This window comes from Onychostruthus taczanowskii, unplaced genomic scaffold (assembly GCF_017590055.1).
Source record: "Onychostruthus taczanowskii isolate IOZ18803 unplaced genomic scaffold, ASM1759005v1 scaffold180, whole genome shotgun sequence".
Lineage (NCBI taxonomy): Eukaryota > Metazoa > Chordata > Aves > Passeriformes > Passeridae > Onychostruthus > Onychostruthus taczanowskii.
The window spans coordinates 454,095-465,799 of NW_024499018.1; the positions used below are offsets into that span (position 1 = coordinate 454,095).

The following is an 11,705-nucleotide window of genomic DNA, read 5'->3' on the forward strand; positions in this document are numbered from 1 at the left end:
AGCTTGGGTAATACTATTCTCCAGCTTAACTGGTGTAAAGTGGCTGCTGCTGCAAATACTTGTGTAGAGATTTAACCTCACTTTCTATATGTATGAAGGCAAACAAGCTCAACTTCTCCCCTGTAAAAGGAAAATGTCTTTGTTCAAATAGAGAATTTTTGTGGCTCTATGTCAGTGCTCTTGGGGATAGTTTTGAAGACAGCTGCTTCTTGCTGATGGTGATCAGGCTGTGGTGTTTTGGAAACTTGCAGGACAAAGTATGTTTTGGCAGTAGCTGAGTGCAAAGCATTCCAAGATGGGAGGCTTGTTAAGGCAAGGAGTTGGCACTGAATGGCAGACTCATGTAGACATCTGAGATCAAGCAGAACATTTCCATTTAATTGTGATCCCCAAAGTTGCTTTGGTCGGTACAACTGCTTAAACATATCAACATAAGGCTCAAGATTTTCATTACAATGTAGCATTCACATGAAAACACTTTAAGCAGCATAACATGCTTTGTATTTGACAAAACATCCCCCAAATATCTGTACAGAATTATTCTGATACACAGTATTTCTGGAACAAGATCTAACCCTTACAACATAAAATACAGAACTCCTTTTTGTCAGTGGTTAACAGCTGGTTTTGGTGATGTGTTTGTCATCAAAACTCAAGCAACAAATGCTCTTCAAGGTGTTTAAGACTGCAATATAGGTCTATATAATCTATACTTTAAATGAAGATTCTGCTTCCATGGTTTCATACGTTTATTTGATGGAGTATCAGATTACACAGTCATAAAATTCTATTTACTATTCAAAGTAAAATGATAAATGTTACGAAACAATAACTTTATTACATCAGTGATGCTTTAACTAAAGTGAATATTAAGACTATTAACCAGGAGTTGAAAGTTTCAGGCCCTGATATTGAAAGCACTTCTATATGTCCTCACCTTTACATGTAAGGAGTCTCCCTGGGCAGCAGAGGGACCACTCTGATGGGCAATGTTAAGTGTCTGCCTAAGGTGTGCAGACAGTGGGCCAAAGTACTCAGAGAGGCGTGCATGTGTTACACAGAAAAACATTCTCAGAACATAAATAAAATCGGATTTTTTTAGTATATACATATACTGAAAACTAATATTCTTAACTGGAAAGATGTGTTTTCTTTTTCTCTCTTAGAAAGGCATATATTCCCATTTCACTCAGAAAGTGCTTATGTATCCTCAGCTCAAGAATTATCTCATCAGCTGTGAATCTAGCATGAACAACAAATCTAAGCTAAGAATGCCTTATCAGCAGGAAATACTGTGGGAAGAGAAGGCTGGCAATCATTTCTATATACCTTGTATTCATAACAAACCTTCTCATAGAGAAGAATACACTTTTAAATATTTTCAATCCTGATATATATACAATGATAAAAATTCACATTTTCACGCTTTAGTGAGACACTTTAAAATCCTACTGCAGGCAGCTCTCAGAGTAGCTGTGTCCAGTTACTAGCAGCTGCCTCATATTCAGCTCTAGTACCAGAAGCTCAAACTCTTGATAGCTGAGCAGCAAAGGGAAATGAGCAAGAACAATTCTACCAGACTTGGAAAGGGAAAGAAAAAAAGAAAAAAAAGCAAGTGATGGGGTCTTTCTATTTCCAGAGGCACAGTAGCTCTCCTGTGTCCTACAACAAGACAAGGCAGTTCACGTTTCCAGTCCCATCAGACCTGCTTTGTACCATTTGCAATGCAGGGCCTAAGTGCAATGTCTGTTCCACACAGTCCTCAGTAGTCTAAAGGAAATGTACCCATCACACAGCAAGAGAAAAATAGCCCTTTGAAGCACAGCTGAACCCCTCTTCCCACGAATAGGCAGAACACCTATCTATTGCACCAGTTTTTCCAATGTACCAGGAAGTATCCCCAGGGTTGATGCCTTTCACGGCTATCTATATGCACTTTTCTGACAAATTCAGTGTCTCTGTGGGGAAGGTGACCTGGAGAGGGCCACTCTTGGGTGCAGAGCTGGCCCCGCCACCCGAGCTGATTTCGCTCACCAGGAAGACGCTCTCGGAGTCGTGTCCCTGTGAGGAGTCCGAGGTGTCGGAGCTCCGCAGTGTCCTTACGGACGTGGTGTCGGACTGAGCGGAGCTGGCGCTGGGGCCCGGGAGCAGCACGCGGCCCCCGACGCTGCTCTCGCTCAGCTCCGGAGGGTACAGCAGCGTCTGCGAGGTGCTGCTGATCTCCCTCAGCTCGCGCGAGATGAAGGAGGGCGACTGGCTGGACACGGCGGAGGAGGTCCTGCGCCCATCCACGCAGTTGAAGTTGCCCCCCGAGTGCTGCCTCCGAGCCCCTCCAATGCGGCAGAAGAGGCACTTGATCTTCTCAATGGCTTTGCTGAGCACAGTCTTGCGGAGGAGGATGTAGATCCACGGGTCCAAAATGGGGTTCACCGAGGCAATGCGGATAGCTTGCAGGTCAGGGTTTTGCCTGACATCTTCCACCGATTCAGGCCGGTACAGCTGGTTCACAAAGACACGGACCTACCCAAGGAGAAGGGGGAAAAGGAAGACACCATTACATAATTGCATCAGGATAAAAAAGCTTACACTTCAAAGCAGAGACCTAGATTTACAGATGTAAGCTGTGACAGAGGAGCAGGCTGGCAAAGTTAGGCATCTCAGATTGGCAGCCACGGATTCATTTATGGAAATAGCAAATTAAAACCAGAAAATTGTAACACCTTTGTTGCATGTAGAAAAAGACTGGCTTTTTCTCTCTCCTTCACCTCATATTTAATTCCTGAACCTCCAAATTTTGGCTGGCATCTTTAAAATTTCCCAGGAACAAAGACGTAGACCTGTATTCTGCTTCCTTGGTATACCGTAGGTCTCATGCAACCTGCAAAGAGGTAACTGGCTGAGGAGACCTGACCAGTTCCTTTAGCAATAATCATTTTAAAATGAACTGAAACACACACGATAATCCAGGTACACAAGACACTGTAGGCAAGTCCTGAGTTGTCGATTCCCAAGTTTAGAAATGTATTTTCCTGGCACCTGTCCTTACTGGAACTGTTTACATAACCACAAGTGTTTGCTTGCTGCACCATGGTTTAGAAAAACAGAAATGTAAAGAAAGAAATGGAGGAAAAAAACCCCCAAAAAAATCTCCTAGCCCAGCTAGGAGATTTTTAACAGGCCAAGATAATGAGATTATTTCAGCACTGGACTAGAATACTCTTTTCTCCTGTAAAGCCAGCATTTTGGTTTTACTTACAAAAATACTGATTAAGTGGTCAAGAGTTTAAGATGTTGATGTGTGAAGCAACTATTTAATTAGTGAGTCTAGTTTATCATGCACTGATTTTAAAACTGAAGGGCCCTGTCTTCTATATAGAAATGTATTCTTCAGCTCACTCTGCTAGTTTCTTCTTCAGCTAGTCTCTCTCCTTGTTAGGAGCCACTTTTGTAAATGCTGCTGTAAGGCACCGTCCACAATGGCATCACAGGAGCTTGTTGTGTTGATTAGTCTCAAATAGCTCTTCTCCATTTTAGCAAGATCCAAGCAGTGTCCAGTTAGAGAAAGGCTGAGGAAAGCCACTGAAAAGTGAATAATGGAAGATTCTATTTTCTTCAGGTTTCTTCAGGTAAGTCAAAATAGATCCCTTAATTATATTTTTATCTGATACAGTAGAAATCTAGTAGCAAAATTACAAGGTTTTTAGAATCTTATCCTTGGCTCCTGAAATGAATCAAGGCCTGCCTAGCTAGGAGGTTACAGCCAGTGAGGCAAGAAAAATTTAAATAAATGAGCCAAATTAGGATAGCTTTCAGAAGTAATTTCAAGTAATTTTTTTTTACAATTTTTTATAAAAAATTTACAATTTTTCCTCCATGTAAAGCCATCCAGGTCCGGTGGAAAATTTCACAATTCTTGAGAAATTTTCTTGCAGGAGGGCAATGTGCTAGCATTCAACCATGTCAGTATTCAGAGATGGAATATTCTCCAAAGCTATCAGTGGCAAGTTTAGAATAATGCAGAGTCCCTCTGTGCCTACAGTCTCTCAAACGGACTGTCAAATTGATGATTTCCTTTTTCAGTATTTTTCTCTAGGTTTATGGGTAACCTAGTGAACTCAAGATATGGGAAAATCTTGAATATACAAAGCAATATAGTGATGCCAATTTTATCCACAGTTACTCTTCTAATGATTTATAACACTGCAGATGTCTTTCTGATTACTAATTTCTTGGCCTTATCGATCTGTTAGGCGAAACATGCCATTCAGGTGCTTCAAAGAGTATTCCTATGCATTATGAACTCATTTTTATGGCTTTTGAAAAAACTTTTGTTAAGAAACTTTCCTCCTTTTTTAAACACTTGACTTTATTTTAAACTATTTCAGACATAATTTAATTTTTCATTATTAATTTTATTCATAACTAATTTAATTAAAATTTTATTTATAAGATCGTAATTTTATTATTTATGACTTTGACTGTTTGTTCTGTATGCAGCATTCCCTATTTTTGCTGTGAATAAAGGATCCGTAAATAAATTATTGATAAATAAGTTGTTGCTCCCAGGCAACACCGCTAGATGGCGCGGCTGCCCCGTGGCGGGTGTGAATCTTTGTAAAATATTTGTGTATATGTCTAATGTGAATACATGTATGAAGGGTATGTGTACATATGTTCAGTATGTATGTGTTTATGTGTATAATGTGTGCCTACATACAAGAGGTGTGTGTATATGTGAAATGTGTATGTGTGCATGTGTATAAAGTGTAGATATGTGTAATATGTGTGTATATATATGATGTGTAGATATGTATAATGTGTATGTGTGTATATGCCTAATGTGTATAACAAATCCACCTGGACCACACAAAAAACAGAAGCCACACTCTGAAGACAGCTGAAGAAACACACAGTTCAATTCAACTTAAGAGACCTAGCTTACATTTTTTTTTTTTTAAACTTAGAGCTATAGTTACACGTCAGTGATTTAATAGTCGGATTGTTCTTTTGATAAGCAGCACGTGAAATTGAGGTACTTATTCCACCTCTTTCTGCTACCTGGCAGACTTTATGGAAAGACAAAAATGTCTCCCCGTGTTCACTCTGTAGCTGAAAAGGATGGGTGAAAAGGATTATAGCTAATGGTACAGGACAGCTTGTTTTATGCGGTCTCTGCATGCTGTATTTCCTTTTCACAGCTACGCAGCATGTGGAGGTTAACAATTCACAGAGTGGACCTAGTCAGTGAAAACTCTGACTGTACAAAACTGTTTCTACTTCCCAGAAGAGTCTCATAGAAAATGGATTCCCCAGAATGTCATATGCATTTATCAGTTCAGAGCTATTGTTGTCTCATATTAATCACAATAGAGTAAAAATGTATCTGTGTAAGACTGTAAGTTCTATCCTTCTTTACTTACTGGTGAAACAATATTTAGTAAAGGATCACTTAAAATTACAGCAAGAGATGTACTCTCTTTTGGCTACAAGTCCTCTGCTGCAGGAGCTAACACGATAAAGGTATTGCCTGTCATCTTCTAAGCGGAATAAGTAAGTGGAATGCGCTGCTAAATAAATTTGCTTGGATTTGTGCAATTTGAAATCCTAATTAAAAAAGGAAACAAACTAGAACAATTCAGATCTCTAAAAAATAGCGTTTGTATATTAGGCTTGCAGCTGTAGAATCCAGACAACATATCTTAAGAGTACTAGCAGTTTATTTGCAATTAAGAACTGCACAGCTTGAACGTATGTCAAGTTTATGCTCCAGACAGGAACTTGTAGGATCAGAGTCCTTGTGCTGTTTGAGCTTTTCCTTTTTACTAACTACAGATGGAAGTCATGATTTCTAATCCTATGAAACATTATAAAGTGACTTTTATAGTTGCAGTCACACTTGTAATTGTTTCCACAGCTTCCACCTGCCCTCAAAATCTCCCCACATGCTGATATGATAAATTAAAAAAACATATGATAGTAAGCAGGAACAAGTTTTGCAGCTCCACAAGCCAATAACCTTTGCCCTTCAAGGTCTTACTGTCTGCTTGGTGACTATGCCACTGCCAAAAAATCATGCCTGACACCTTGCAGCTGGTCATGGACAGACCCTGACACCGCAAAGTTGAAACCAGCCAAGCCAAGCAAATTAGATCAATTAACATCAAGTTAGAAAATCCTAATCATTTAATGCAATCAACAAGATGTACACCCCAAAACATTACATTTTGTTTTTCATATGATCATAATTTAACAATAATGTTCAGAATAAGAAGAAGATCACACACTTAAAAACGTTAAGAGTATTTGACAGACTGCTGGAGTGAATTCCAGACTTTGAGTAGTGTATGCCTATTTACTCTTGAAACAGCCTGGTGTTTTTAGAAAGGCCAGATAAAACTTTCCACTCTGTTCTTGACAAAATCTCTCCTAATATAACTAATTTCCTACATTTCACTCTATGCAATTCTAATTTCTAAAACGCTCAAAATATTTTAAGAAATGACATAAGTCATGTGGAGTCAAGACACAAGTCAGCACAAAAGTTACGTGCTTTTCTTACTTAATTTTTAAACTATTGTCAGATTCATGTCTTTTACATCCCCTTCTGCACACTGAGAACACACAAATTTATATGAAGTTTCCTTCACAAACCTATTTTTCATTCATCTTTTTTTCCTTCATATATTTGATCAGCCTTCTCTCAAGTTCATTCATCATTTTGCATAATCCCCCATAATTTTGTTACAGCACTTATTACTTTAAACTTTTGCAGATTTTATGAATAATCACTAAAACTCTAAACTACCCTATATGTAAATCATATGCTGAAGCATCTCATTATTAAAACTGCTGTTATCTGACTCAGTTATTTCAGGGCTGTTTAATATTTCAGGTCTTAAATTTTTTTTCTATCCATAGTAACCATAATAAGTGGCTCCTGTTGGATTGACTCCATCTGCTATCTTACTATCTTTGAGAAAGTGTTCTAAAATGCCAGAAGTTTATGTGTCTCTTTCAGAAGTTGCTTTTCTTTGACTTACTTGATGGTTTATTGAGCTGAAATCATCAGTGGGAAGTCAGCTCATCAAAAGAAAACCTAAGTCACAAAGCACCCTTTGAGCCTACTTGGCGTATCTGAATCATGCTGGCACCACTTTTATAGCTCTTGATGACTGCCAGGCTGACCTGAGGACTTCTTAAAATTCCTCCGAGTCATGAAAATGTAAGTCTATTAGTCTATATTAGTTATCAACCTACTTCGCCTAGTGGTTCTTTCTAGGGATTTATACTATAAAGGTTCACTTCTCTGAATTTCCCCATTCTTAACATGCAGTGTCCATGCATCCAGGGGGCTTAACACAGCAGCCTACCTGGCAGTTCCTCATGGCACAAAGCAACACAAGTGGCTGTGGCTTATTCCCACAGAGGGAGGCAAAAGACTTAAAAAAGCTACTTAACAATGAGGAAATTTAACCACACTGGACACTGTGATGATGCGTATACATGTGGTTATTTGGGTTTGTTTTTTTAAAAAAAGCTTCTTTTTATTTTTAGTCACTCATCTAAATGAAATGAGAGTTTCCTACGTCATTTTAGCTGGAGAAAATACATACTGCTTTGCCAGGTAAAAGCTAACTTACGTGAACATTCCCAAGGTAACACTCTGCCTTTGTACAAAGTGAAATCAAGGTCTGGGAGAGCTATACAACTTTATCACCTGCACCTTCACATACTTCTGCTATATGCAAGTTTTTCACTAGCTACTGTTTAAATAATAAACCTTTTGCCCCACCCAGGTTCATTAATTTTAACTCTCAACAATCCAGTAATCCAGTTCACTTTCTGGTACACCCTCCCTTTTGATTCCTGCCCACCCCCCCCACTTTTTTGCCAAAGTATTATTTAAAAGACTGTCTAGGTGCAAATGGATATAAACTTTCATTCTGCCTTTCACACTCAGACTTCTCAGCACTCCTCTAGCTGCTCTGCTACAGGATAAGACTTGGCTTGTTTTCTGAAGCTGCTGAAGTCCATCACATCATGATGCTGTATTTAATTCAGAGAACTCATTCTCTACTTTTACGGAGCACCTCTTTTGAAAATCCAAAAAATGCAATATTGTTCTCTTGTGAAGTAGCTGTTTTGATGCTAGATGAATCAAGTTAAGTACTGTCACCCACCACTACTGTTGGGGTTTCAGCCACCTGATGCATCCTAGTGCAGCGAGTCAGCTTACCCCGTTTCTGGAGCTGGACTGCAGGGCAGGCTGGCACAGTTCCTCTGTCTAAGGCATGTGCTCCTCCCGGGGACACCCTGTGTGCAGCTCAGGCAGCACCTCTCAACCCAACCTCCTTTGGGTGCAGGCAATGAACACACGGCACCATGCTCGCTCACACCTTGCCACCACAGCAAGTGACAACGCCGAAGGAGAGGAGATGGCCTTTGGTAACAGCCGGGACCCTGATGCTGCAGCACAGCCACACTTCACCAGCTCCTGTTTGTCAGGAATGTGGCAGCTCTGACCAACCCATGCCATTAAAGCTCCTCTGAGCAGGGGGACAGACTCGCTGACACCCGAGTCCTGTTCACAGGCACTTCTCCCAACTTCCTTACAGTAACTGGCACTGCTCTTCATCTCCAGTTGGCCAGCTCTTTTGACATAGAAGGCACCCCCTCTCTATGACACAGGGATCACCCTACTGACAAGAAGCCTCCTTAAAAAAGTCCTTCTAAAAACACCTTCTGTCTGACAGCCAATGCTTTAGTCCCTACACTGTGTTTTGTAAGATGGCAAATAAGGCAAGCCAACTATTTGTTTAATGTCTCTGAGCCAGAATAGGACAGGATTTTTGACAAGCTTTATTATGGCTGTTGGCAAGGAAGAATTCTGCCTCTAGCTGGTGGATTTGGGTTTTTTTGTCTTTCCTGAAGATAGAGTGGAGGAATAGAAAAAAAGTGAATCCTGTGTGTTCAATTTAATAACACTAATTATGTCAGCCTTTTCAGAAAACGAGCAAACAGTTAATTGTAATGTTGTTTGACATTTCAGCATGATCTCAAGGTTTATGTGGGCCAGTTTCCTCCAACACTCATTTCACTGAGCAATACACCGACAGGTGGTTCCACTGAGTTCACTCCTCCCACTGTGTGGGAAACTCCTGCAAGGATGCCTGGCATCTACCCCAGGGATGGTGCATGAATCCCTGAGGAGTGGAAGCTTAGCTTAGGTTTTGGTTGTGAAAAACTCTGTATGTTGCTAGTGCCAAGTGATCACAACTCTTTCCTCCTTTTGCACATCAGGGACTCTTGCACCCTACAGCAACAGCATGCATGTTTTAAAAATACACTAAACAACCAGAAATGCAGGCCAGTCCCAAGCCTCACTTATCACAAATTAATTTTGCATGTGAACTTTAAAGTGCCTTTAGCACTCAGGATTTTACTATGTGGATTCCAGCTGAACAATTATTGAGATTTTTGGCAGTCTATTTTAATCAAGTGAAGGACTACAAGACTTGGGATAAGCAGGTTTCTTTTTGTGTAAATGTAAATCTACTCAACTTTCCCTTATCATGCATGCATGCTAGCAGCCATTGAGTTATTGCAACAATTTGTGACACCAGCTATAGGTGCCACAAATAAGCACCTATTCCAATAGGAATCTCTTTGACAAACACAGACTAGGAGAAGAAAATATTCTGCAGTAAGGGTGATGGAACAGAAGAGGGGTTGCATGTTACTCACCACCAGAGGAATGGAGCAGATGACCACGACCAGGGAAGTGGCAATGAGCAGAATAACCATCTGAATTTCTGCTCCAGCCATCCGACGGAAGCTCCGGCGTCTGCGAAAGTCAGATAAACGGCTGGAGGTGGTGTCTGTCCCCAAGGACGTGCGCCGCATGAACTGGCGGTGCATGCGAATGAGGGCCACGCACACCAGGATGTTGCAGATCACAGTCACCAGGATCAGGAAGGAGCTGAAGCCCGCGTACATGTAGGAATATGCTGCATGGGTGGACACATTTGTTCGCCAGTCTATGAAACACCAAGTGTAAGGGTACTGCAAAGTAGATTTGCCGAGTCCCATGCTGGGGAGAGCGCAGAACAGCACGTTGGAAGCATAGATGGCAAAGAGTGTGAGCCCTGCCAGCTTCTTGTCTACGTAATGGTTGTAGAAATAGGCATGGTTGATGGCCAGGTACCTCTCTATAGACATGGCACAGATAATGCTGAGGCCAGAGAGACCAAAGAAGAGGAGGATGAAGGAGCTGTACTCACACAGTGCAGCTCCTCCTGGCCATTGGTTCTGCAGGTAAGTGGCAATTGTGACCGGACTCACCAGGCAGGTCCCCAAGAGATCTGTGACCGCCAGTCCACAGACCAGCGTGTAGAAAGTGGTCTCCTTCTGCTCCTTCCTGGACTTGCAGAGCACCACGATGGCTATGAGGTTGCCCACCACGCCGAAGATGAACATGACAGTGGGGATAGTGGGGGGCTTCCCTCCTTCGGCCCCGCTGGCAGTCCCGTTGGCGGAGCCGTTCGCAGGTGGCATGATGGTGGGATCGAATGACATGATACCCACGCTGCAGCTGGCGAGCTGAGAGACGGCAAGATCGGGTCCGAAAAGGAAAAGCCGAGAAAGGGAAGGGAGAGGGTTGTATAGTGCGAAAATAAAAATTCAAATGCGCGAGAAGTTATTAAAAAAAAAAAAAAAAAAGAAAAAAGTGGTGCGTTTCAGTTAAAGAAAGAAAGAAAAAAAGTCCTAAAATGAGGCCGAACCGGGGTGCCGTCCGTCAACCACCGACCGCAGCCGAGGGAGCCGGGGCTGCCTCTTCCTGCCGCAGCGCTCCGCGCCCAGCCCGGAGGGGGATCGGGGCGGCCCGAGCGGAGCCGAGCGGAGCCGCCTCACCGCCTCTCGCACCGACGCCGGGGAAGGCTCAGCGCGGCGCTGGGGCGGCAGCTCCAGGTGCCCTCGGGGCGCCGTGAGAAGGTGCCGGAGCGCGGTGGCCGCGGCTCATCCCCCGCCGCCGACCGGCGGTGCGCTGCTCTGCGCTCTGCGGAGCGGAGCGGTGCGGGCCGTGCGGGGCGCGGGCACCGTCTCAGCCCCCGCGGCGCTCCCGCCGAGTTTCGCCGCGGAGGGCGGGGGCGGGCGGGCGCGGCCGGGGGCCGGGGGCGGCGGGGGCACCTGTGCGCTGTGCCGTGTGCGCTGTGCGGCCCGGGTGCCCCTCGGGGCGGGCGGCGGCAGCTCGGGCTGCTCGCACCGAAAGGGCTGCGGCTCTGCACGGCGTTTGCCGCGGAGCTGGGTTGTCGCCTGCCCGGCCCGCCGTGCTCCGGCGTAGCAGCCGGGGATGGGTCCCGCTGTCCGTGTGCCGGGCCCAGCCCGTGCCACCGCCGGGCCGCGCATCGCAGAGAGGGGCGCGGGTGCGACGGGGCGACACGGCACAGGACGGCCGGCAGGCGATGCTCCGGCATCAGGGCGGCATGTCCCGCTGCCAAGGGGAAGATCTGCTATGCTGCCTGTTTCTGGCCTCTGTTAGTGTGGGTACCGAGCACAGGAAGTGTGTGTGCACGTTCAAGGCATGCATTTGTATGTCTGTACCGAGAATTTGTTCCGTCTTGACTGTGAGACGGTCGTGTGTGCATTAGAAATAGGGTTACACTTGGTGGCTAAGCTCTACGATTATAGTCAGTTTTATCTGGGCT

General features: G+C 43.7%; 1 protein-coding gene across 1 annotated transcript; it reads right to left on the reverse strand.

The window, feature by feature from the left end:
* Positions 1-357: 357 nt before the first annotated feature.
* PTGER4 (prostaglandin E receptor 4) lies at positions 358-11,075 on the reverse strand. The gene is made up of 2 exons (XM_041401004.1): positions 9,745-11,075; positions 358-2,520 (listed from the first exon to the last, which is right to left on the reverse strand). The coding sequence occupies exons 1-2, from the start codon at positions 10,573-10,575 to the stop codon at positions 1,927-1,929; spliced, it is 1,425 nt and encodes a 474-aa protein (XP_041256938.1). The 5' UTR covers positions 10,576-11,075; the 3' UTR covers positions 358-1,926.
* Between the last annotated feature and the right edge of the window lie 630 nt (positions 11,076-11,705).